The 27,275-nt window shown below is 39.9% G+C and overlaps 1 protein-coding gene across 2 annotated transcripts; it reads left to right on the top strand.

Moving 5' to 3' along the window:
* The first annotated feature begins 877 nt into the window (after positions 1-877).
* Positions 878-27,028, top strand: sept5a (septin 5a). Of its 2 annotated transcripts, XM_041788317.1 has the most exons (12): positions 878-993; positions 1,139-1,152; positions 18,566-18,656; positions 18,903-18,989; positions 19,974-20,097; positions 20,207-20,341; positions 20,527-20,644; positions 20,744-20,845; positions 21,954-22,050; positions 22,151-22,286; positions 22,443-22,545; positions 25,903-27,028. In XM_041788317.1, the coding sequence occupies exons 1-12, from the start codon at positions 948-950 to the stop codon at positions 25,963-25,965; spliced, it is 1,116 nt and encodes a 371-aa protein (XP_041644251.1). In that variant the 5' UTR covers positions 878-947; the 3' UTR covers positions 25,966-27,028. The 2 variants fall into 2 exon arrangements, with proteins under 2 accessions (XP_041644251.1, XP_041644250.1); XM_041788316.1 differs by lacking the exons at positions 878-993; positions 1,139-1,152 and adding an exon at positions 15,268-15,641.
* The last annotated feature ends 247 nt before the right edge of the window (positions 27,029-27,275 follow it).

Raw genomic sequence — 27,275 nt, 5'->3', positions numbered from 1 at the left:
GGCCTATTACGTTTATACTTTAAATTGCAGTTTTCTTCACTAGAACCGTTACTTTAGCTATTTCAATCGTTAATCTTTTATTGGACTATTGTTAATTGGTTTTGTCACTTTGCTATACCTCGTTCAACCGTTGGTCAGTTTGTTTATGTTAGCATTTTAAATAATTTTATGTCCCTTTTTACAAGTCAAGCCTAACTGTAACCATTAATATTTAAGAAGTTTAAGGTAATCCTTCAAACATTGAGCATTGGCTTTGAGAGTAATTTCAAACGTTACTCTTAGGTTTTGTCAGTTTGTGATTATATTGGTCAACCGTTGGTCAGTTTGTGTAAGGTAGTGTTTTAAAATCCTTTATTGTGACTTTTTTACTTTTTCAAATCTTTGAGAAAAGTTCGATTCACGTTTTTAACATGAATAATTAATATGTTTTGGGCCATTTTTGAAACATTTAGCATTAGCTTTGAGCTAGCAATTTCAACTGTTAGCGCGCAAAGGGACGTGAGATGGGGAAACTCCTCAGCACCAGGAAGTTTTGCGTAAGCACCATGTCCCTAAAGGCTCTGTAGAATTTATGCTACTTATTGCAGTTATTTGTATTACAGCCCTATATTTATAGGACTGAATATTTGGATCTGTAAAATGTATAAGCGTAGATTTCTTTTATTACTTTTTTATTTTTGAGACATAACTCAAAGCAGTCATTCTGATGAGTGAGGATTTTCTTGGCCAAGCCTCGCTCGCTGCATCCTGACACGACTCCTGCTGTTCGGAGGAAACTCGGCGGTGTGACTGGCTGACTCTGCGGCGTTGATGATGAGGAGGAGGGGCTTTCATCTTTCAGCTCGGCCCTCCCTCCTAGTGTCTGTACGAGGTTTGGAGGCGAGGCGAGGGGGGCGCTTATCTGTGAGCCGTCGCTTCGGTATAATCGAAGGAGGAGAGCGGTCAACATGACGAGCAACATCAGGTACAAGAGCCGGATCCCGGTAAAAACAGGTGAGCGTGGTTTCTGGATTTTATTTACAGCCATGTACTGATGGAGAATCGATGCAATGACTGCTCCATGTTTCTCTGTCCCTGGGCGTCGCTCTGCATCCCTGCACCTGCGCCTTCTCCTCATCCATCCCGTGATGGCCAATAGATGAGAGCACAGAGGTAAGAGACACCCATTTAATGTTTATTTTTCTGCTTTTTAACGTTTTTGTGGGTACACTTCTAATGCTGTCCACTGAGGGAATCGTCTAGTACTCCAGGATGCATCAGCTACAGTATTTGCGTTTCAGTTCGCACATTTTCGCTCTTAAATCGATGTGCCTGTATGTTTAATAAACGCAAGATGCTCTTAGGGCAGCCATGCCATCACAGGCTGAGCTATGATCAGCAGACTGACAGGAGGAGGAGGAGGAGGAGGAGGAGGGGTAAGGTTTCATATTTAGACGCATATGTGGAGCAGGCCGGCGTGCAGCCAACATGCCCCTCAAACAGCAGCATCCATCCCTCTTCTACTCTGCTGAATTATTATCAGCCACTGGTAATTGTCAATGTTGCATCAGCACCCCTCGTGATTACTATATCTGCTACTGGCTGCCATTAATAAACCCATCCTGACTATTGTTCAGCTCTGAAATACAGCTGCCACATGAGCCTGCAGGGGAGGTCGCATCTCTGATGACCCTGGAGCTTCTCCTCCCCCTCTTCTACTCTTCCCATCTTCACATGCGGTCATGTCTGCTGACCGGGGAGGTGTATTTGCATATGCTGAGCCTGAGTGTGCTTGGATGATTCAGGGAGCCTTATTTATGGTTAAAAAAAGGAAAAGAAGTGAATAATTTATGATGCAGAAAGAGCACAGAAACAGCCTTACAGCTAAAAAAGTCAGTAATGGATGATGCAATAGTAAATGCATAAAAATACAGTGTAATATATTTAATATTTGTATTTAGGGTGAGGTAGAGAATCAGCCTAGCCAGGCAGAAGTTAGTGCTAGCCTAAGTCATAGCAGCTCGTACATGGGTTTATATATTTACTGTAGGCATGTAGACATGGTCAAGACAATCTGCTGAAGTTCAATCCAAGTATCAGAATGGGAGAGAAATGTGGTTAAAGTGGCTGCAGGTGATCTGACAGGCTTTCATGTTGTTAACGCCAGATTCCAACCCTAGCACTCAAGTCTTACAGTGGTGATCAAAACTTATCAGATTTCCAATTTTCTGTTGTCCAGTTTGGTGAGCCCTTATGAGTTGCAGATCCAATTTCCTGTTCTTTGTAAGATGGGAATGCCATCTGATTCAAGTTTCAATATGATGTACGCTCAGAGATCCTCTTCTTTATGTCTCTCTTTTAATTAGTGGTCATTTGAATTATCTTTGCCTTTTTATCAGCTCAAACCTGTCTGGTCTTGGTGGCCGTCATGTGATCAGCTGATTAGATATTTGCATAAATGAGCAGTTGAACAGCCATATGTAAAGTATTCTCCACCCTTTATTCACATTTTAAATTTGAATCTACAATGATATAGGAGTTACGGTGTAACAAGAGTCCTGATCTATGATTATTACAGAAAATCTAACCTCAAAAATTAAAGTTCTCATCATGCATACAATAGAAACTTATTGGAATATTTTTACATTTTTTTTGAAAATATTTGTCTTTTTGAAAACATGTTCATTAGAATGAATAATGCATTAACTTAAAATAGATTAACCAAGCTCCAACCTCCAACCTACATTTAAAAATTAGGTTAGAAAAAAATGCGGACTAGGTTTGGATGTAGCTGAAGCCTAAAGTCACAAGGGAGGTGACAAGTATATTCAAGGTGATCTTCTTATTACCGTATCCCTCTTTTATCCTTACATCTCTTCACTGTGTAGTATTTTATTATTCACAGTCATATTCGTTCAGTATTTTGCCTCTTAGGTGATCTTTGTCCCCATCCGCCCCCTCATCACTGGTAGATATAAGCTGGTCATGTTGCAAACAGATTTGCCTGAATTTCACAGTTGGACTAAATCCAGTAGAAATTATTTTACATGTGCACACACAAGCTCATGAGTGGATTTCTGCAAACCCTGGATTAGTATGGTTATTGGAGGATTTGTTGCTTTCAGATACTGCATACTCAGTTTGTGCAGACATACTGATAATGACACTAAATCATAGCCAAAACAGCTGTTCTCTATAGATATTCATTTACTCATGCCCTGTATTCACATCATGATGCAGTTTTTACACATTGTGCATTCTGCTTTATCCAGTCACCCTCCCACATACTCTACCACAGCTGACCCTGCTGGTCATTTTTGAGAAAAACACTCACTCTTGATCATCCATGCTGCTGAAGAGGAGGGAGAAGGGAGCTGGAAATAGAAAATGATTAAGTTTCACGCTGTGACTGACTTAATGCTGAGATCATAGCTGCTGAAAGAATCATAACTGTTAAAAATCTTAAATCAATATTTTTTCTCCCCTTCCTCTTTCCACATCTCTTTCTTCCACTTCACCCTGAACAATGGCGTCACTTCCTTTTGCTGTGATAGTATGTTGCCAGGCAACATCCATTCTCAGTGTTTCTCTGACGGAGCTGCTGACACTATCTGACCTACCCACAATCCTGTGTGGGGGTTTTCTGTGTGTGTAGGCATATATGCACTGAAGATTTATTAATTACAGATAAAAATCTAAAGTCTTTTTTAAAGTTGACACTTACCTGAGAAACGTCAACCTTGATACTATGAAGTACAGAGGGATCAAATAAAGCATGAACTTAATCCAGTAAAATCTATTAAAAAAAAACACCTATCCTACCTGATTAGATGATGATTTTTCAACATAGTCGTGAATGAACAAGGCTGTTTAAGCATCAGTTAAAGTAACAACTTCACTAGGAGGTCCTTAGCAAGTGATGGCATTAGATTTTGGTGTTAAAATTCAGAAATACATAGATGCAACAGAAAGACATGTGCCCTGTATATATGTATCTCTTCATTGGAGTGCAGTAAACACAGTCACAAATACTGCATACATTTACTGTGTATGTTATATCTTATAAGATTCAACTTCTACCTCAAGTATAAATGTACTTTTTTCATCAATCACTAGTTGAACTGTTCTTGTAGAGGTTTTCTTTCTTGTTGGAGTTTTTCCATTCTGCACTCAGCATTTAAAAACAGACTGTGTTGTTTGTGATTCAGATCAAGAAGCCTTCTGAGAACTTCTAATCTAATTGGCTCTGACCTCCTGGAAAAATGCAGATGTTCTTGACAAAGGTCATTTAGTCACAGCATGTAAAAATTCACTGTCGAAGACTTAGTGGATTTATTAATTGCCTTAAAATCTGGTGTAAAACACACTTTTAATACCTTTCTTTTCCAAAAATGTTGACTGTGTTCTTCTTAAAGGTGCGAGTAATATACTGTAGCTGTTTAAAATATTCTGTTTTTACTTGAAAGAAGCTGCCACTATTACGACATGCTACACTGGACACTGACACAGAGAAACCTTCACCCCATTCATCATTTATTATTATAGTGCATGTTTGATTGGAAAGAATCCTCAATTTCAGTGAAAAGTCACCAGCCATCCATACTTCACAACTATCACTGTAGGCAGAGACCTCAGTTACCTACTGGTGGCTCACAGGAGTGCAAACTCCACTTGTTGAAAACTGATTGTACTAAAAGAGCTGCATAACAGTACAGAAACTGCATGCTGTCCTCTTTGCTGACTGCATTGTACAAATTGTCACTCAGGGACTCAGCTGAAACCCTATATACCTGTGCAACTCATATTTCAAAGTTAAGAATAAAATCACATTTATTATTTCAGATTCATGGTCAACTTTTTACCTCTAAGACCTGAGTGTAAATTACTCAGTAGCCTGTTAGTTTATCACAACCTGGCAACCCAAATGTTTCAGTCACAACTTAAGAACAGTTAATGAAGCATGTATAATCAGACAGTGACTACAGTTTTTAATGTTATCTCGGCATTGTCACACTTTGTTGTTCTTTTGGTCTATTATCATCGCTGTTGAGCTGAATCAGCTCAGTGGTCACATCTCAGCAGTGAATAGAAGTTTAGTTGCATAAATTGGGGTCCACGAGTGCCACTTCAGTTCAGATAAACTGTACTCTCGTCTCCTGCTGTCACTTCACTCTTCCTCCATTACTGCCTCTCCCCTCACTCCTCTAACAAACACACACTAGCACTGCCACAGATGGGAGCCTCATCGTCTCCCATTGAGGACCAGCTGTGTGAACCAGGAATAGGCGTAACTTTTGGGGGTTGGGTGGGGTGCTGAAAGTGGGGTTTGAACCCCCTGTGGCTACATCTTTAGTGAAGAAAGAGAAGTTGTAGTAAGAGGAGAGAAAAAGGAAGGTATATGATTCCTCAAATGTTCTTCATCTTAATAACTCTTTGCTAAATTGATGAGCAGTTTTGTCTTTTGTTTCTTTTGTTTCTCAATGTAGAATTATTATCTTATTTCATGATTCATAGCATATTTAGCATCCTGGAAGCTAGGTGACCTGTCTTGTGTATCAACTTCTATGCATCTTGTACAGAAATCCCCAAAATTCAGATGGATTTTTTTTTAATTCCCAAATCTTCACTACAGTTGAAAGTTAAGATTTGTAGTTTTGTTTGACAACACAGCACCAGTTTGCAATATGCATAACGGATGAACTTACAGCCAAAGTACATATTTAAGAGGAAGTAAAGACATTTTAATACAAATGACAAAAGCCCTGAAGAACAAAGTCATTGTCTACTCTTAAACATTGGTAAATTAACAAAATTGAGGCTTTGTGAGGATTATAAAAAAACTAACACAGACATTTCCATTATCACTGTGTGTCAGTTAACTTTTTCCAATGCATTTGTGTCAATAACACACTGCTCTCTGTTGTATATTCATGATGCAGGCATGCTCAGCTTTATCAAGCTTATCAGTTGTTGGCTGGGATTGGTGGAAGTGACTCCAAACAGCTGGTATCATTTTAGTTTAAGCTTTCTATGTTGCAACAGTCAGCCTGCAGCTTTTGCTGCGTCAAAAGTTTTTTAGTTGACGCACTTCAGGGGGAAAATAAGTTTTGAAATAGCTGTTGAACTGCTATAAACGTGCTTTTGTGTATTTGTTTTGCAAGATCTCATGGGAGAAACAAGCAACCAGTTCTATGAAAACAAGATCTAAGAAGCAACTCTTCAAATAAGTAGATAAAACCCTAAAACAGGAATGTGGACAAATCATGCAGTAGTACAAACTGAGAGCTGGTAGAGCCAGGGGTTCAAGGCAAGCTTAAATAAACTACTACACTTTAGGAACAAGCCAAAAAACCTGCAAGCCACAACTGAAGACATTAGCTAGCAACTTTACACTTACAAGAAGCAGACTTGGCAACCCTGGTGTTGCGTCTGTGTATGCTGAAAGACTCAAAGCCGTACTGAAGGCTCTTTGAGGTTGTACTTAAGTGTTAATATGTGTGTGTTGTGTTAATGTGCTTAAATGCTAACTCCAACAGGGCCAACCAGAAGGTATTTTTTAGAACTGTTACATTGCTAGTCTAGTATGTTTAATTCATGCTTAGTGAAATGTTTGTAGATTTTTTTCAGTCGATGATGGCTTTGTAGGAAAAGATAAGGAGGTAAATGCTCTGGAGATGGTGTGTATCTTTATAAAGTGTCATGAAATCGACACACAGTATTTAGAGGATCAGTCTCCTATAAAAGAAAGTGAATGAATAATCAAAAGGCCAGTAGTTCCATCCAAGGAGCTGGGCCTCCAGCTTGGCTAAAAAATAAATTTACAACAGACCGTGAGACCCCTCTGTGTAATCCTGCTGTGTTTAAGCATGGTGTCTGAGAATCATCACAGTAGCCTACTTTTCTGAATGTCATACAGGCTGAGTGTGTTTCTGCCTCTACACGTTTCCTTTGAGGAGTTTTTTTCTCTGTGACAGTCGCTGCCTTTGTTCTTCAGGTTCCTGAGGAGCTTATACTCTACACATGCACTTACTTTATAATTCTATCATGCTGCAAACATGCATGTACCACCTGTGTTTCAGTGGAGCGTGTAGTGTTTCTGTTTGTTTTGTACCTGCAGCAGCTCACCTCCTTTATCTTCTTCCCTGGTTTTTCTGCATGACGCTGCAGCGCTCGTCATGCCTTGACTCTGGATTTCAAGAGGCTTTTGCAAAGTAACTGGAGGCTGACTGACCCAGATAGAGTCTTTGAAAAATCTTTCTCGTTGGGCTCGATATGTTCAGGATTACTAGTTCTTTTGAAAAAAGGATCAGGAGTCTTAGCAGTTGCCCAATGAAACATATGAATAGAATTAAGATTTCATAACTGTTTTTTTTTTCCTAATTAACAGAAAGAGAGTTGTTATTGTGATCACACGCAATGATCATATTCTGGCCATAAACACTAAGAGGTTGCTTTGAAATCTTCTTGTGGCACATTGTTGGAGTTATTCTGCATAATTCTTGAGGTTTTAGTCTTAATCTTGGCTTTGAGACAACTGTTGACTAAACAATATTACCTCATGGTCTAGTTAATCACTTTTTCAAAATTGCTGTGTTTATCAGCATATATAGTTTGTAGAGGTGAAAAGTCACGCATTACATTTACTCAATTAACTGTAATTGAGTAGCTTTTTGTGTACTTGTACTTTTTCCGTACTTTTTAAATCAGTATTTTACTTTTACTTAAGTAAAGTGCATTCAGAAAGTAGTCAGAACCCCCTCTTTCAATTTTGTAAAATTGCAACCTGATTCTACAATTGAAGAAAATTTTAGAATTTTTTGCAAATTTATTGAAAACAAAAAAAAAACAGAAACATCACATAAAGAAACTGAAACATCCACCATAAAGCCCAGATCAACAGAGGGCTTCAGCAATGGTTGTCCTTCTGGAACTTTGTCCCGTCTCTACACAGGATCTCTGGAGCTCAGTCAGGGTGACCTCTGGGTTCCTGGTCCCCTCCCTTACTAAGGCCCTTCTCCCCCAATTGCTCAGATTGGCCGGACAATTACTTGGTAGTCATTTTCCATTTTTGGTATGAGCTCTGGACTAAACTTTAGTTAGTGATTTTGTGTATGTGTATGGTGTTTTTTAGATTGTGTTGTTTTATGTTTTTTAATTCTGATGTTGTCATTGTGTACCTTGTCTTTTGTGTGCCCCTGCTGCAAAACTAATTTCCCTTCACGGGACAATAAAGAGATTCTGATTCTGATTCTGCTTCTGACAACCAGCTCTTGGGAGAGTCTGGGGAAGCAACTCCCTGGATGATCCTTTGTTTGGGCTTAGCCCTTGATATTTAACCCGTCTGGCTCCGCCCCTGATGTGCTGTATATTTTGGGAGAAGTATTGTACTTCATTGCATTTTAAAAAGCATCGAGTACTAAGTACAAAAACCAACTTGAAGTCAAAATGAAGAAGTTCAATCTTTCTGTCAGTGGCATGAAACTGTCCGTTTGTTTGGCTTTAACTACACATGACAGTCAGAAGCTCATGGTGAGAAAAGGATTCCACATTGCATCCAAAAACAGCTGCTGCATTTCACTTTATTTTATTTATTCGAGGTGCAACTTTACCTGAACAACAGTGTTTGAGAGTCATATTCTCACGTTGTACTGCCAATATGGAAAGATCATATTTTACTCAGTAAATAAAAGCACTCAGTACTATAAGTATACGTTGACTAAAATACTTTTTACTTTTACTTTAGTTGATTTATTGGCCAGTTATTTAACTTTTAAAGTGAATTTAACCAAGTAATTGTACTTTAACTTGAGGACAAAAGTTTGTGTTCTTTCCACCTCGGCTAGTTTGCTAAAATGTTTTGAGACTGTACTGTACTGTACTCACACAGTGTTAATTTACTGAAATAAGAGTGTGTTTCATCTCCTCTGTAGAGAGGCATGAAAATATGTCAGTTAGACTTGGATTATTTCGTTGTTGGTTTGGAGAAAAGTTGTGTCCTACACTTTTTGTTTTCTGAATGCTGAACATTCAGGGATGCTACATGTGTATAATACAATTCAAGGTTACAGCCACGCTCCCTCAAGGGCCCATTGTCACTGAATAGGCGGATGCTAGAACAGGACTCCTATCGCCGAGAGTCCTTCACTAAAGCAGTTTTATTGTTGTCTGACCAATTACATGCTGTCAGATTAGCATGTAAAAGAGACAAGTGCATGCAGGCCTTTGGCATCTCCATGGAGAAAAAAGATTGGGGGGGGGGGTGCATTTGTGTTGTTTTTACACCCCTCTCTTGGTCTATCTCACCATCACCCCTCCTATCTACACCATATCTCCCTCTTGCCCTTCCTTGCCTCACTTACTGGTGAGCAGCCAACAATTTATATAAAGTGATCAGGCTTAATGGTGTGAAAGTGTCAGCTGGACAACTGGGAGAGGCAGAGAGTCATCAGTAAAGGTCAGCGCTCTTCACTGATGTATCGCAGTCAGTCTGAAACAAGACCAGCAATTTTCAGGTTTTATCAGGGCACTCAGGTCTTAGGTTTTATCAGCGGTTTTCCACTTGAACTCAAGATACGACTGACATTTTGGCCAGTTTGCTGACTTATCTGCTTACTTTACTCTATAACTGAATGTTGTATTTAAGATTTTTACTTCATTAAATTGAAAAGGTACAAAGACACAAAGAGAGTTAACTGCAGACATTTCACAGTTGCAATGAGCCAGAAGGCACTCAAACATTGTTCAGCTTTTTGGAAACACAAATATCTTTGTATAATTTGCTTTCACATAGGCAGAATTCAATGTATAAATCAGTGGAATTGCCTGTTAAGTGAAGCTATCTTACCTAGACTGGAAAGTCACCACTGACAGAAGCATATTTGGAGAGGTTTGCCAATGTGTTTTATGTAAGGATACTCATACTGACAAACAGTAAGTAAGTGTTGAATATTAAAATCAATAAATTCTTAAGAATAGCTGCTTATTCACCGGCACTTCTAGTTTGTTCCCCTCTATCTGAGAAATATATTTTGTGCCTCTTTTGCACGCTGAACTGTGCAGAAAATAGAACATGTCACCATGGATACTCCTCATACATGATCTCACACAAACATGTTAACCAGTGAAACCGTCTAAAGGAATTGTGTTGCTCTGAGTCTTTTCATGGTTGGTTAAAAATGTAAGGCATCTTCTTCAGCCTAACTGTGCCATTGTGTCTCATCACTGCATCCTTCTTTAAAGTTTGGCTGCAGGGAATGATGGGTACTCTGCTGAACTTGACTCATATGGCTGACGTTTTATGTTTGTAGTTGTGTGTTTGTGTAATTATGTGTGTCCTGGCAATGGAGCGGACTGCTGGGGCCTTTTGAGAGCCGTTTCCTGTAAAGCCATGACTTTAAATGACCGAGAGGAAGACACTGAGCGCTGCCTGCTGGTTGAGTAGACGATGTCTGGACCTCTGCCTCTGCAGCTCAGTGCAGCATATTTTCTCAGTGGCGGTTTAGTGTCTGAGTCATGGTGCATTTAAATTATCCTTACTGTAAATACATTTTTGTACTTATTGAACAGAAATCACAACATTGCACATACAATTTTGTCCTCATCCTGATCCTCTTTATAATATATTATAAGCTGTTTTCTAAGTGACAGACTGTTGGCTGTCCACAGGTGGTTATGGCCTGGTGAAAGCCTCATTTGAAACTAAAGGAAAAGTACATTCAAATTTTTAAAAACATTGGTCAGGGATGCTGGTAGCCTAGTCCTAGTGTCTGTGCACCACATCAGGGCAATTGTCTTCAAAGCAAGAGGTCTTGGTTTAAATCTGGCCTGCGGCTCTTTTCCTACATGTCATTCACCTCTCCCTCTCCCCAGTTTCTGACTCTATCCAATGTTCAATCAAACAAAGACACAAAAGTCCAAACATAACTTGTACCTACAATAATAGATTGGAATTGCCTTGTTTGTCCATTAATTACACCTTCAGCCATAAGCTAATTATCTAAGCTAAGCATAAGATCCTGGATAAATCAGATGAACATGTCCCCAGTGGCATACTAATCCTTTTAACAAATTGTATCTTTTGATTGATTGATGGATTCATTAATCGATTAATTAATTGATTAATTGATTATTTAGCCATAATCAAAATTACCCAAGTTAGTGAGCTAGCAATACCATAAATGTTTGGCAAAGTATGAAAAGTAATTTACCTTTTCTGCCATAGAATTAATGTGTGTAAACACAGTGCAGGTAGAGATGCAATTATTAAAGTTCATTCAGACATTTATTTATATTAATTAAAAAGTTGGATACATATACAGTCCTGTGCATATGTTTTAGGCATGTAAGGCAGTATGGACTCACAGCAGGACCTGACAATCTACGATCAGGGGCTAGAGGGGGGGAAAGCAGCCAAAGTGGCAGCAACGGTCATGTTCGAAGGCATCTCTTTTGTCCTGCCTTTTCACACCCGATAATTTTACTTGAGACTGCTGGTGGTTTTCAGGCCCTTGGGACATCCACAGCACGACCAGGGGCTTGTGGAAACTCTTCTACCTGCCCGGAAAGTACCCTAGGCTCTGTTTACTTGCTACATCTACCCCTTAAACTGCCCTAAAGGTGTGGACTTTATTTTTTCTACAGATTATTTTCCCATAACCCTGGTAATATGCAAAGACATCCAGAGCACTACCTGGGTTGTGTCAGTCCTTCTTCCTGCCCAGTGTTACCCAGCTTACTTGCCACATCAATACTTTACTTCAGCCTCAGTTTTTGGCCTAAACGTGCCTAGAAGGACAGGACAGGACAGGACAGGACAGGACAGGACAGGACAGGATAGGATAGGATAGGATTCTATTCATTCATTTATTCAAGCCTTTATTTATTCTCACAGGGAGACTGAGGCTTCCCTAATTTCCAATGCCATCAAAATAATAAGGGCATTAAAACAAATAAAACAAACACATCAAATCAAATCAATTTAATATCCTGGAAATCATGGAGTAACCTATTCAGAGATATGGATAGTTAATTACTGAAATGAAATATTGATTTAAACTCACTGGCTCAGGGATGACAACGGACAGTCTCGGAATCAAACGCTTTTTCAGGAAGTCTCTGAATAGTCTTGTTCACTCAATTTATACCAAATTCCGTTGATAATATTGTTTGTAAGATAAAGATGAGCTGTTTTCAGTCTAGATGAATAGGCTGCCTTTTTGCCAACTTCAACTCATTGTCTTCGCTGGAGCCAGGAGAGACAAAAACAGCCAAAAACGCTTCTGTGCATGCACACTAAGTGAAACACAGAGTCTAAACCAATATTTAAAGACAATGAAAATGAGTAGGTTTTAATCCCTTTAAATCCAATCTTTGAATATCCACTTACTCTTAATCTTATCTAATCTGCTCATGAATATTTAACTCTGAAGCCCATTAATTTTTCAGAAATTTAAAGAGACTATTTAAAGTATCTTGGGTGAGGGAGTAAATAAAGACACAACATTTTAGCTTCACTTAGTCATGAGACAGTTAAACATAATGTTTAATTAGTTAGTATCAAAAGTATGATGTTAAAGATGCCATGTTTTGCTTTGTAGAATAAAATGTGTGCTGGAGAACGGGACAGCTGGCAACTGAGAAAGGAAAGGTGGTGGTGAGAGGGGGGGTTAGCTGGGGGGCTATTCGACTACCATTTCAAGACATCTGTTCCTTTCTCCTATTCAGATTGACCCTCCCAACCCCCCTCACACACTGACACACACTTTAATGTCTCTTTTATGGCCTAAACTCTTCATCAAGCATCCTGACCAACTTCTGCATCCTCAACACAACAGGAGACTAAACGGATCATTTCTCCTCCTGAAAAGGAAACAGAACCTAAACATTGTACTGATTTGAGTCCTCTGTCTCCCCCCTGTGGCGTGGAGTGGGACTGTAACATCCTTTACGTGGCATCATGACCGGGTGTGCCTGCTTGGGGAGAGGGAAGAGAAAAAGAGTCTATATTTCAAAGAGTATTTAGGTTCTGCTGCCCACATCATGTACGAGTTGGACACACCCATGCACGCATACACACCACGGTCACATCTGGAAGCAATCGACTTCAACCTCTGTGAGCCGTCTACCTCGTTCACCTCCACGCTCACTGACACACACTCCTGAGCCAACCAGAGGAGACGGCATGGTGACTGATCTGCTTTACATCCTTTTCATCAGTCTAGACCAGAGCCACACAAACGTTTTTACAATGTCTAACCCCTCAGTGCCCGCAAAACACACACAAATGTACAGATCTCTCATGTTTTCTGCTGAAAGAATTTCTTGGCTCCATTTATCCTAACTTTGATTTTAACAAGTGTTATATTGATTATGTTCTTTTGATACCAGCTCTGCCAAAGTTTGAAAAATATTACCAACATCTCATGAAAAGTTGCTGTATTAACATGTTCAGTTATTTGGCTGTTCTAACAACGAAAGGTGTATGAACATGTTAATTTCACTGTTCTGAGAACTTAACACAGTCAGACTAACTCTATATAGGGCTACACAAATGATCATATGCTAATAGCTGCTGCTATTTGAGCATTCACAATAAACATGTTAGCAGAAGTCTGCTAAAGTCTGAGTAAAACTCCTGCCTGAGCCGGTCAGAAGAAGAGCAATAAAAGCTTTCAATGGGGTTATTTGCTCTTCTTTTGATTAAAATGTTCAGTTCTGATAAAACTGCCACTATAGCTACATCTGAGCTAACCTGCAGCCATTCTTTATCAGCTTGCTGTACGACTAAACCAAAGCCGATAGCTACCACCTTGTTCACCTCAATAACGCTATTGGTCTGGTCATTCTCAGCCCAGGCATAACGTTTCAGATTGAAGCTTTACAAGATGGATCTGTTTGATGGCAGACATGGAATCTGGCAGACCCATTCGATCCCACACTTACTGGCTCGGTTGTCAAAAGGAAATTAGTAGGCAAAGATGTCCTAGTGGTTAGTTTGGGCCCCATGTACTGTATGTCTGGCCAGTGGCTCTCTCTTTCACCGTATGCCCCCCCATTCTCTCATCCCTATTTCCAGCTTTGTCTACTGTCCTATCTCTCTAATAAAGGTAAAAAAAAGACACAAAAATAAATAAAAATTCGCACCAACAGTCAGAATTCACATACCAGCACACTATGAGCAGTTAAACATCTACTACTAGAATATTTGAGTAGTGAACCAACAATAAGCGCATGAATGGTTTGTTTTTCTGTGTTTGTGTCAGTATTTTTCCATCTCTCTTATCCCATTACTTATTTAGAAACCCTTCAGATTAAACTTGTGACCTGTGCAGGGTCAAAACCACAAGGCAAGGAGTGGATTAAACTTCAGGTTATTCAAACCAAATCCACCTTAATGGGGACAATGGAAAATTTCTGCATCTGCATTAATAGTTAAGAAATAATAATGTCTGCAATACTTTATCAGCCAAAGGGATCACACTTACCCATTTAGACCCATCCATACACTGATGTAAAGCATCTGTTATTATTAACTAATCTCATTCATACACATTCACATGCCACTGATGTAGCAGGGGAGAAACTTTGGGGTTCAGTATCTTTAGGATACCTGGACATGTGACTGCAGGAGTTGGAGATTGAATGCCGGAACCTTTCAAATGAAGGGTTGTGTTTCTCAGTTTACATCTGCCCCAGCACCAGCACCACTACACTTTCACTCATGTAGAAGATTGTATTACTTTAGAGTTTAAATGCTGGATATCTTTGTATATAAGTAATTCACATCCATTTATTTGTTCTCTTCTCATCTTAAGACTCTATAATCCATTGGTCTAGACGGTTCTGAGTAGCCTCTGTTCACACAGAGCGTTCACTCAACACACTGATTGACAGGTTTATTTACTGAATAATCTGATAATCTCACTCCACAGGCCTGAACTTGCAGCCTTTGTCCTGTACGCGTAGTGCATCTCTGAGGCGCACTGCAACATTTTCAATTTCAAGTTCAAACTAGTTCTTTTCAGTTTCTTGTCTTTTTGCCCTGAGGTCAAATAAAGATCTACACTTTCTGTTCTCTGCCGTCTCTCTTTGCGAGCTAGTGGTCACTTCTCTCAGTGCAGAGTTTTATTTTTCAACTGTCAAAGCTGGGGGAGGGAATCTAGGCCGAATGAATGAGTTTCTTTTAGACCTTCGCTTCTACCATCCCTCCCTTGTTTCCTCCCTCAAATTGCCACCTCTCTCTTTACTCCCTTGCTCCATCTCCCTCCCTCTCAGTTAGAATTCCTCCGTACCTGTCTGAACAGGGAGAGTCGGAGCGCTGCAGGGCAGGGGAAAGAGATAAAGAAAGAAAGCGGGAAGGCAGGTTAAAAAAAAAAGAAAAAAGGAGGAGGAACAAAAGGTGCATATTTAAAGAGCAAAAACAGGAAAGAGGTACGTTAGAGACAACTTGGGAACAGACAGGGAGTGAGGAAAGAGTTTATCAAGATCTCAGGGCTTCAAGCTTCCTTTTTCCCGTTGCTTGCTGGGCTGTTTTCAACTTTTCTGAGACCCGTGGCTATTTTGGTCTGTTGGTGTTGGAGCGGTTTGGGATGGATGCCATCATGTTGCAAGAAAAACTGGTGGAACGGCTGCTGTGCCCACGAGTGAGAACAGCCAGGCAGAAGGTAAAAAAGAGGGATTTCTTGGGGGAAAAAACAAGAAAAATTTAGAATATAAGACAACATAAACAAAGAGCTCAGATTGACTTTAGAATGTGTAAACAGGAAGCTTTCACACCTTTCAGCTTCTTTGAGAGTGACTCTTTCTGTGGAGGAGTTTGCTCTTTTGATATCTCTTCACAGAAACAGATTGACTACTGAGATGTTTTTACTATCACACATTGATTTCTCTTCACTCTGGCTCTCTGGCAAGTGAGCGCTCTCTATTTTCACCGCCTGTGGTTTTTTTTTGTGATGGTGCGCCTTTTTTGTAAACACAATCCTCACCCGAGGCGACTGTCGGAAATGCCAGTGACAAGTTATGACAGAATATGAGGACTCTCGCTGCGTCTTTGACTTGTATGTTTGCTGAGTGAGAGAAAGAGCTTCTCAGGTCTGTTGAATGAAGCTTCTGTGAGTGTGTGAGAATGCTTTAGCAGGCTCTGAGTGTGTATTTATATCTACACATGTAGAGTGAAGATGACGTTGTGCCAGATTGTGCACTGAGAGCGTCTGTCAATGAGGGGCTGGTATCCTCTGGTTCTCTTGTGTTTTACAGTTTCAGTGGAAAGTCTGAGCTGTGGTTATTTTGGGGAATGCTGTACACTTGATTCTGTGTTATAGACGTCTTCTGTCTGTTGTGGTTTACTTCATTGACTCAGACGCTGCCAAATGCATTTAGTTTTCTCATTAGAAACCCTCTAAGCTCTCTCACAGTTACATGGTGTACCTCTGTTTTTAAGCTGTTTGTTTTTCATGTGTTTTGTAGAGCAGGAATGACAGAAGGCTCATTGTTTTAATAATCATTTCATTTTTTGTTGATACAATATTAGCAAGATTATTTGTCACCCTAGTGTCTTAGAGGTTTGTATTTTTCACTGATAGAAGTATTCTGTACTGTTGCTTGTGTTAAAGCAGTGTAACGATGCTCTCTTTCAAAAGAAACAAGTTGAACTACAGTTGGTAAAAGTATGTGGGCCTTTACTGGGTTTAAAACATTGCTAATTTTCTAGACATTATTCAGGAATGTGTAGTTTTTAGCAACACAGACCATAAACCTTAGGAAAAGAAAGGAAACGTGTTTGTCAGTGTGAATAATTACAGTGCCTGTACTTTGATTGAAGGTCAGATGGAGAGTCCATTAATCCAGGCTGTACAAGGTTGAGTTAGGCACAGGGCAAAGTCTTAACCGCAAAGACCAGCAGGCTTCAAACAATGAAGCTCATAGCAGCACAACACACTACCAATGCAATACAGTTAGCTAGTTTGATAATTCTCCTTCTTGATATACACTATATCGGACAAAAGTATTCAGCTGCCTGACCATTACTCCAGCAGGGACTGTAATGACATTGTATTCAAATATATCTACTTTAATATGGAGTTTACCCCCTTTCCACAAGATTTTGGAGTGTTTCTGTGGGAATTTGTATCCAGAGCATTTATGAGGTCAGTCTTATAAAAGCCTTACACGCACATCCAACCAAGGTGGGCAGGTGCCGAGCCGATGATACAGAGAATGAACAGAAAAACGTCTCGCACACTGCAGAGCTCCAGAAAAACAATTATTTATTGCACCAAAGTAGTGACGTTTTGAGCACTGCTGCTCTTCGTCAGACTCAGCCTGATGCTCAAAACGTCACTACTTTGGTGCAATAAATAATTGTATTTTTGGAGCCCTGCAGTGTGCAAGACATTTTTCTGTTCATTCTTAGACACTGATGTTGGACATGAAGGTCTGGCTTGTAATCTTGTTCCAGTTCATTCCAAAGGTTCTCGGTGGGGTTGAATTCAGGGCTCAGTGCTGGCCAGCCAAGTTCTTCAACACCAAAGTCATCAAACCATGCCTTTATAGTCCTTGCTTTGTGCACTGGGGCACAGTCATGTTGGAATTGAAAAGGCCTTCCCAGAACTGTTGCCACAAAGTTGGAAGCATAGCATTGTCCAAAATGTCTTGGTATGTTGAAGCCTTAAGATTGGCCTTCAAGATGGGGGCCTAGCCCGAACCCTGGAAAACAGCCCCACATTACCCCTCCTCCACCAGACTTTACAGTTGGCACAATGCAGTCAGGCAGATAACGTTCTCCTGACATCCGCTAAACCCAGACTCACCCATCTGACAGCCAAACAGAGAAGTGTGATTTCGTCACACTACAGAACACATTTCCACTGCTACACAGTCCAGAGTCATTGTGCTTTACACCACTCTATCCAATGCTTGGCATTGGACTTGGTGATGTGAGGCTTGCATGCAGCTCCACGGCCATGGAAACCCATTCCATGAAGCTTCCGCCACACAGTTTTTGTGCTTACATCAATGCCAGTGGTTCGGGACTCTTCAGCTATGGAATCAGCAGAGTGTTAGCAATTTTTACGCGCCATGCACCTTAGCAGTCGTTGACCCCACTCTGTGTTTTTATGTGGTCTTCGGCTTCATGGCTAATTTGCTGTTGTTCCTAAACGCTTCCACTTTCTAATAATACCACATACTGTGGAATATCCTGCAGGGATGACAATTCAGGAACCCTCTTATTGCAAAGGTGGCGTCCATCACAGTACCATGCTTGAAGTCACTGAGCTCTTCAGAACAACTCATTTTGTTACAAATGTTTACAAATGGAGACTCCATGGCTAGGCATTTGATTTTATACACCCGAGGCAATAGGTCTGATTGAAACACCTGAATTCAATAATTAACAGAAAACTTCTGTCCATATAGTGTATGTTCAATAAAGGGGCCCCAAATACTAAGTAACTCTGGACAACTGGCAGTGAGAACCCAGTTTCTCAAAAGAATAGGCAAGAAATCATATCATTTAACCACTTTCAACCCTTTATTTCTGATACAAATGTCTTTATACTTAGCATCTCCTTCTTCTTATCTGTTGCAGGAGAAACAGTATGTTGGATTTGCAACTCTGCCCAACCAGGTCCACAGGAAGTCTGTGAAGAAAGGCTTCGACTTTACACTGATGGTAGCAGGTCAGTTTACAGCCAAAGAAGAAAGCATAAAAAAATATCCATAACTTACATCTCAGTACCCCGGGTTTAAGATGCAACTAGCTCATGCCAACTAAGAGTGAAAAACAGCCCTACAAGTTAACTAACATTCAATACAGTTGAATTCTGTCTGATTGGGTGTTTGATAAGCTTTGCCATCATTTTTAGACTATAGTTTATGAATTAGTTTGCATTTTGCTAAAGCGTGTTTTTGATCTCTTATTACAGGGGAGTCTGGGATGGGTAAATCCACCCTTGTTAACAGCCTGTTTCTCACAGACCTCTACAAAGACAGGAAGTTACTGAATGCTGAGGGTAAGTCTTTATATTTTTTTTTTTCTTATATCCCATTAGTCACTGTGAGGTTTTTTTAAAGACACTCTGAGACCACTCTCCATCTGCCATTCAGCTATAAATATGACACACTGCTGCAGTAAAGAAATCATGCTGAGTTTTTGCATTTTGATTGACAGACGTTTAGTGCAGCTGTGACCTCTCAGTCAGGACAGAGAATTTCTGATGTTGTCCTCTCTCTTGTCCAAATATGCTTATCTCTGGTTCCAAAAAAAGCATAACTATGACAGCCAAAATAACTTGAGGCTTGCCTGCAAAACAATAGGCCACGTCAAGGTGGCCTTGTTCACTTCTGACATCAAGTTTGCTTTAGAATCACATCAACCTGTTTTGTGATTTCTCTGTTCACATCAGTATAAAACCTCAAGGGTCAAAACCTTGTGATTAGATGGATTAGACTAACGCTTTAACTTTTAACTGAATGGCTCAAATATTAGCAAGCTGATCCTTTTTTTAGTTAGTTACATGGGCCATACAGCAGCTACAGCAGCTTTTAGTTGCAGAAATTATTTTAGTTAATCTTAGTAAATACTTTCTGTATAACAACACTTTAGCCAGCATGTTGTAACTGTGCCCAGTTTGAACTTTGTTCAATCTCTCAGTGAAAATAGTTGTCAAATGGAACTCTAGGCATTACATTTTATGCAGTATAAGCTAAAAACTCAAGTTCCCAGCTCATTAAGGAAATGTTTTTATCTTTTTAAGAATTAAAATGTATTTGTATTACCTCCTTTTATAGATTTTAATTAAAATATTCAAGATTTGGTCGATTTGAGTCTTTTTGGGACTTGCATTATATCAATTTAAATTGCTGCTAGGGTTGCACATCTTGACTTACTCTTTGATGATTTGATATGTACCACAGACTTGCTCTACATTAACCCTGACCTGTATTTTAACCACATCATCTTATTCTACTATGTTTTTTTTTTTTTTTTTTTGCAGAGCGCATCAACCAAACTGTGGAGATCATCAAACACACTGTAGACATTGAGGAGAAAGGAGTCAAACTCAAGCTGACCATCGTTGACACACCTGGCTTTGGAGACGCTGTCAACAACAACGAGTGGTGAGCTGGAAAAGCTGCTGATGTGCCAGATTCACTTCTCTCACCTGAATCCACCGAGCATGAAGGAGATGCTTATTTAGTCTGTGCTGTCTTTGCGTTTGTGTCCTAGCTGGAAGCCAATCACGGACTACATCGATCAGCAGTTTGAGCAATACTTCAGGGATGAGAGCGGCCTGAACAGAAAGAACATCCAGGACAACCGAGTTCACTGCTGCCTCTACTTCATCCCTCCATTTGGACACGGGTAAACCACACATGCATGCAAACACAAAGATACACTGTGAAAAAGAAAGAAAAAAGAATAAGTTAATGACCCTGTAACAGAATTTACAAGGTCATGATTCAACAATCTCCTTTTACCCTTGGATTTTCTCCTCATCCTATTTGAAGGACTTCTCCCTCATTCTCAGTCTGGATTTCTGTCCTCAGGCTCCGTCCAGTCGATGTTGAATTCATGAAAGCCCTGCATGAAAAGGTGAACATCATCCCACTCATTGCAAAAGCTGACTGCCTCACACCCAACGAGATAAAGAAGCTCAAAGACCGAGTGAGTCCCAGAACAGTTTCTCTGCGACTTGAGTGCTTGTCTGGTTGCAGATTGACCACTTACGTCTTTTTCTTTAATCTGTTGTGTCTGCGTATACAGATACGAGATGAAATAGAGAAGTTCGGGATTAAAGTGTACCAATTCCCTGAATGTGACTCGGATGAGGATGAGGAGTTCAAACAGCTGGACAAAGAGCTAAAGGTGAGTACGGTCAGATACTTCAGAGAGAGTCCACTTTATTAAAGACTCACTGCAGGTTAAAGTAACTTTAGAGTGGGATGATTTCATTTCACTGGTTTTATTCCTCAGGACTGCAGCTTGGTTTTGTTAGAAAATAGTCCAAAAGTAATGTTGCTCTACATCCACCATTATCTGAACTACTTGTTCTGCTCAGGGTCACAAAAGGCTGGAGCCAATGAAAGCTGAGCGAGAGGTGGGGGTATATTAAGAAACTTTGATTAAGTGTGGGGCAATCAGTACCAAATTTTGTCAAGGTTTAGGAAAGAAATCAAACATGCAAACTCCTCAAAGAAAATCTCTGCTGGATAGGAATCAGGAACCTTCCTGCTGTGAGGTAACTGCACAAACCACTACTTTGCTGGGATTAATTTTATTACTTTATTTTTAATGTATTAATTCAAGTTGCATAGTTCTGTTTTCTTTAAGTCTTTTCACACACATACAACTGTTTATACAGTTTTAACATTTTAGTACTATTCACAAATTTCAGCATTTTTTACCTTAATTTGTTGCTAAAGTTATAATATCAGTGTTTTTTTTAATGAGCACACACTAATGTCAGTACCTCTAAAGGTGCTACTTGGGGCACAGATGGCCTAGTGATTAGGCCACACTCCGTGTACACAGGCGGCCCAGGTTCAGGTCAGGCCTGTGGCTCCTTTCCCGCATGTCTCTCCCCCACTTTCATCCCTGTTTTCTGCTCTATCCACCTTCCTCCTCGCCAAATAAAGGCACAAAAAAGCACCCAAAATCTTGGATAAAACAACAGAGTACCTTTGGTCATCATAAAGCTGAAGTGAAATTGTGATACTTGATTTGATGTAAGATGTTTGTCATGACAGTTCATAGTCTTCATTTGTATCCATCTATCAGCTGGGGAAATCTGTGTAAGACTATTAAAGAACAGACAGTCTTAATTGTTCCTCTCAGTCCCCTCTGAGCTTCTCACTGGCCTTTTGTGAATGTGTATAATAACTGAATATGTACCAGGGACCAGCTCGCTCACTTTGCTCTCCCTGGACGGATAAGGGATAATAAAAACAATCCACCCTCTTGTCTGTGTGTGCAGGAGTGCACCCCATTCGCTGTGATCGGCAGTAACACCGTGCTGGATGTTCGAGGACAGAGAGTGAGAGGCAGGCTCTACCCCTGGGGCATTGTTGAAGGTACAATCATAAATTATTATTATTATAGCATCTGTGCAACACTGAAGCAAGCAGACATACTTTAGATTTCATAACGTTATCCTTTGCACACTTGTTTCAGTGGAGAACCAGTCGCACTGTGACTTTGTGAAACTGAGGAACATGCTGATTCGCTCACACATGCATGACCTCAAAGACGTCACCTGTGATGTCCACTATGAAAACTACAGAGCACAGTGTATACAAGAGATGACCAGGTGAGTGTTGAAAAGATTAAAAAACAACTGAGAGAAAGATAGAAAGAGAGAAAGAGTGTTTTGTAAACATGTCTTAAAACTGCTTGCATCAACAGATTTCAGTAAAGATATTCTCAGTTATCCTCCTTCCTCATTTCTTCCTCTTGTCCTTATCAGTAAACTGGCTCAGGATAACCGTATGGAGAGTCCCATCCCCATCCTGCCACTCTCCACGCCTGATGTGGAGACTGAGAAGCTGATCAAAATGAAAGATGAGGAGGTATGAAGAAGGGTTTTTTTCAGTCTCACAGATCAACATATTATATTTGTCTGACAGTGTTAGTTCAGAGTTTTTATTCTCTCATGTCTAGGGAGTTATGCGTCACAGAAATATAGTAATTTCCAGTGGTGGCTGGTGGTCATTTTTGTAGGTGGGGCTGTCCGATTCAAAAACACGTCCTCTTTTATTTATAGTCAAAAAGGGAAAGTATAAGAATGAAAATAAATCTTTTTAAAAACTTACCATATTATCAAGGGAAGAGTCAGTTAGCATGCAACATGCAAGTGAACATGTGGTGCGTTGATGAGTTACCAATAATGACACATACAATGGGTAAAGGCCTGTATCAAAGAGCAGTGAGGTGCAGAGTCCTGCCTTTCCAAAAGAAGCAATCTGCTGTCCTGTCTTGTGGCTAAATAAGCAGAATATCAAGCAAAGCCCCTGAATCTGTAAGTTATGCAGTAAACAAGCTGCATGAACCATACAATAACCTCTATAAAATTGTTTTAAAAATTAAAACTATCAATTAGTTAAAGATTCTTTGAACAAATCAGACTGGGGACAAGTATTGGCAAGAATTAATGTGGTGAGAGACTGCATGTTTTTGTTTTGTTGTTGTTGGGTTTCTTTCTTTTTCTTTACAAGCAAACCTCTCATTAACTCTCTTATTGAAGTCAGAGATGTCTCAGATAATTCTTCTCCGTGGAGAGCATTTAGATAACTCTGTGTCTCTCAGGAAGGTCTCCATCATTTTCAAAGTAGGGACCACCTCTCAGGTTTTGCTGTTTTCATGAGAGTGGCGATGATGAAGACTCACAGTTTCCGTCAAAGTGTTGCGGGAGTGTATTCCATATGTTTGCTCCCTTTTTAGCAAAGGACATTAATTTTAACATCTAATATAGTCAATCTGGGCTGCTTACTGAAAGAGAAGCATAGCAAAGTATTGTGTTAACAGTAAGTGTCAAACATGAGTTTTCAAACCCATGTGATATTGATTTCAAATCAATATAAATTTCAAACTAACTTCTACTCACAAACCACCTTATAATCTTCATGTGCAGTTATCATTGGGAAACTATTCAGTATGGTTTTATTGTTATATCACGTTTCATTTTAAACATTTGAGCACACACCACTGTTCCAAGTTTTCTCCATTTGTGGATAATGGCTCTCACTGTGGTTCGCTGGAGTCCCAAATGCTTTATAATCCTTTCCAGACTGATAGATGTCAATGACTTTGTTTCTCACCTGTTCTTGAATTTCTTCAGATTGCAGCATAATGTGTTGATTTTTGAGATCTTTTAGCCTACCTCACTTTGTCAGACAGATTCTATTTGAGTAATTTTGGATGGCTTTTTTTGGCTGACCCCTGAGGTCAGCCCTACAGATGGCTCTGTCTGTGTCTGACTGACTTTCTGACTAAGTGATGCTACTTTCAGAGTCATACCATACAGAGTTAGGATTGCTTGTACTGAAAGTCGTTAGTAATGGCTGCCTTCACTGTGGTACATACTAAAACTATACATTGAGAGTTTTGAAAAAGAGTTGTTAGAGGGGTCTGAAAACTCACAAAATAAAGCGACAAAGTTGTTAAGTCGGTATCAGTGCCACAGCAGCACTTTTGTCAGAAATGGACAGCATTTCTTTATTAGAACAAGCACAAAGAGAATATTAAAAGCTTTCCATGACAGAAATTATGTTTTTGCTTTACTCCCAGTCTGTTTTGGTGTGGGTTTCTGATCATTATGGTCAGCTTATCCAGGGCCTGCTGCAGCATTAGCTGTTAGCTTGGATGTCACTGTAGGAATGCCTGTTAACGTGGAACTGGACCACATTTCTTGTTGAAACCAGAGCAGAGAGCCACACCGAAAGCTTGTCTTGGAAGAGAAGATGTTTTGTGCTTCTCCTGTAGTGACGTGTCCCCGCCCCAAACAAAAGAGCACAGAAAAAAGGGAGGGTATTTTCTACTCACCATTCTGCTAACAAAATTAGTGCTGTGACTAACTGATGTGTCTGTGTGTTTCTGTTTAGCCAATCAGATGCGATTAAAGACAATCAGGAGGGGAGGGGGGATGATATTGCTCAGGGCTCTGTGTACCATTCAGTCTCCACACAGAGATAGATGAAGAGGGAGAGAGAGAGGAGACAATTGAGCTGTATAAATTCGTAACAATAAATTCCTTATAAACAGGGGAGCAGGTGGCCTAGTGGTTAAAGGCACTCCCCATATACGCGGGTGGCCCGGGTTCGAATCCAGCCTGAGACCCCTCACTGCATGTCTCTCCCCCACTCTTGACCCTGTTTCTGACTCTATCCACTGTCCCCCTCTATCTAATAAAGGCACAAAAATGCCCAAAAATAAATCTTAAAAAAACAGGTTGTGTAACACAGCTTTTATACAAAACATTAAGTAAAATTTAATTTAATTTTATGGTTTATTTGTTGTCCCCATGCTCCATGTAGAGTTTGATTTATTTGGGAAATATTTTGCTAAAGCAGTGTTATTTATTTTATTAGCTTTCCCGGATGTATGTCAAATAGATTTATGCAATGGATATGAGTCCATCTGGCATGTCAGGTTAGCTGTTTCCTGCTGAAAGGGCTTTATGTTTTAAACTTTTGGGATCCTTCAATTCCCAACCTACAGATATTAGGGACAGCAAAATTACACACCCCAACAAAAAATCACTCTGCCAGAACACTCAATTCAGTCAGGCATTTCAACAGGCACCCCAGATAGTTGCGGTCAGCTGTATACTAGGTTTTAACCTAGTCTTGTTGCTTTAGTAAATTAAATCACCATTTAAAATCAGCATTTTGTATTTACTCAGGTTGTCTTTGTCGAATATTAAATATTTGTTTGATGATCTGAAACATTTAAGTCTGACAAATATGCAAAAATAGATTAGAGAAAAGAATTCAGGAAGGGTGCAAATTCTTTTCACAGCACTGTATTCTCATAACATTTAAGAGTCAGATGCATTTTATCTTTTATTCTACTGTGAAAATATCCCATTTATACTGGACTGATTACCTCAATATAGGTAATCTAACAGATTAAATTTGGGTATAAAATCAGATTTATCCTGAATCAAGTGTGTTAATCAAAACCAATATTCCTGGAAATATCTATGTATATATCTATATATATTTCATTTAAAAGCAGAGATTTTTTTCCTTTAAGCCAGAGTCTTTATGTATCTTTAATCTTTTCCAAGATTAAATACAGATTAGTATTTGATTGAAAAGCATCATGATCAGAGACTACATCTGTGGCTTAAACTGTGCAACCTAAAGAACTGTTGAGGATTAATTCATGTTGAGACTAACCAATTCTTCCTCTCTCTGTGTCTGCAGCTGAAGAGGATGCAGGAGATGCTGAACAAGATGCAGCAGCAGATGCATGATAAAGAACAGTGATGTCTCTCTCTCTCTCTGTGGGCTGCAGTGCCCCCTGCTGTTTCTCCTCCAAACAACAGTGAGACCTTCAGATGACGAACATGGATATCACGTGTTAGTGGCGACTCTGGCTGTGCATTTCTCCTCAGTTTGGTGCTTGGTATAATTTGTCTGCCTGAAGGGTTGTGTGTCAGAGGGAGTTTTCTTCTCTGAAACTATCCATATGCCGTCTTGAGCCTCCCCTGCTGTGGTTTAACAGTCTTAACATATATATTATAAATGCATAATTTAAATTACTACTTCAGTGTATCTAATTTATAAATGCAATGCTAAACTTTTGGATATTTTGTCAGGGTATGAACATGCGTGCTACAAGTTGTTTTGTAATGAAATTTAGACTGTAGATGATGTTTTAATCTGAACATGGATGTTGTTTTTTATTATGTGTTTGTGAGTGTATGTTTGGGTGCGTGAGCTTGTGTATTACATGACATTTCCACCAGTATCAACCAATTATCCGTCCATTTTACTCCTATTAGTCCTTTTGACCTTTGTTAATCAGCTCTCCAATCCTTATAAAAACCTTCATGTGATGTTTTTTTTTTCACATATGGCAAATCAAAATATCCTCTCCCAGCACTTTTTACATGCTGGCTGAGCTGGAAATGCACTTATTGCCAGTGGCTTACTGTGAATGGAGAGCCTTTGACATAATGAGAGGGTCGGTGCAGTGCATGGTACATGTGCAAGCATGCCACCAGTACTCATCTCCACCAAACTCTGAGGGCCTATTTTTACGTCTTTATAGCTGAAGCCCTGTGCTTGTATTAAAAATGCCGACTGCCTGCTTTGTTTATGATGAAAAGATCAATAACAAGGAGAGAATACTGTCTCCGCTTCTGTTTTCATTTCTCTCTCCTGTGAGTTGCTGCCTCCTGCCAGTGAAGATGTGTGTGAGTGGGGATTATTTCAGAGCGTTTGTGTGTGCTGATGCTGATAAACAGTACTTATTTTGCCTGAAGGTTGTGAGCTCAGCCTGTGCCCTGTTTATAAAGGTGTGATGAATAAACTCTTGTTTCTCGTCGCTCTGGCTTCACATGTTTCTCTAAAGTTTTTGCAGCCATAATCAGGGTCCAGTAGTCTGAGATGGACATCCTCTGTCACCTCCGGCTGTCAGCATCCCAGCAGCAGAGCTCTGAGCCTGAGCTGTGGCAGGAACATTATCTGCTGATTCATGTTTATCTCCAGTAGACACTCTTCCTCTTCTCTGCCCACAGCATCGTCTCTCTGACAGTTAGATGAGACACAGGCACAAAGAGCATCAGTATGAA

The sequence above is a fragment of the Cheilinus undulatus genome, linkage group 5 (assembly GCF_018320785.1).
Source record: "Cheilinus undulatus linkage group 5, ASM1832078v1, whole genome shotgun sequence".
In the NCBI taxonomy this organism is placed as follows: domain Eukaryota; kingdom Metazoa; phylum Chordata; class Actinopteri; order Labriformes; family Labridae; genus Cheilinus; species Cheilinus undulatus.
This window is presented reverse-complemented; position numbering and strand designations above follow the sequence as displayed.

Bases quoted from the DNA above. Each gene is read 5' to 3' on its own strand.
- sept5a (XM_041788316.1), top strand. From the start codon at position 15,567: ATGGATGCCATCATGTTGCAAGAAAAACTGGTGGAACGGCTGCTGTGC. The intron at 15,642-18,565 runs GTAAAAAAGAGG...TATCTGTTGCAG, and splicing joins TGAGAACAGCCAGGCAGAAG to GAGAAACAGTATGTTGGATT. The intron at 20,846-21,953 runs GTGAGTACGGTC...CTGTGTGTGCAG, and splicing joins AGCTGGACAAAGAGCTAAAG to GAGTGCACCCCATTCGCTGT.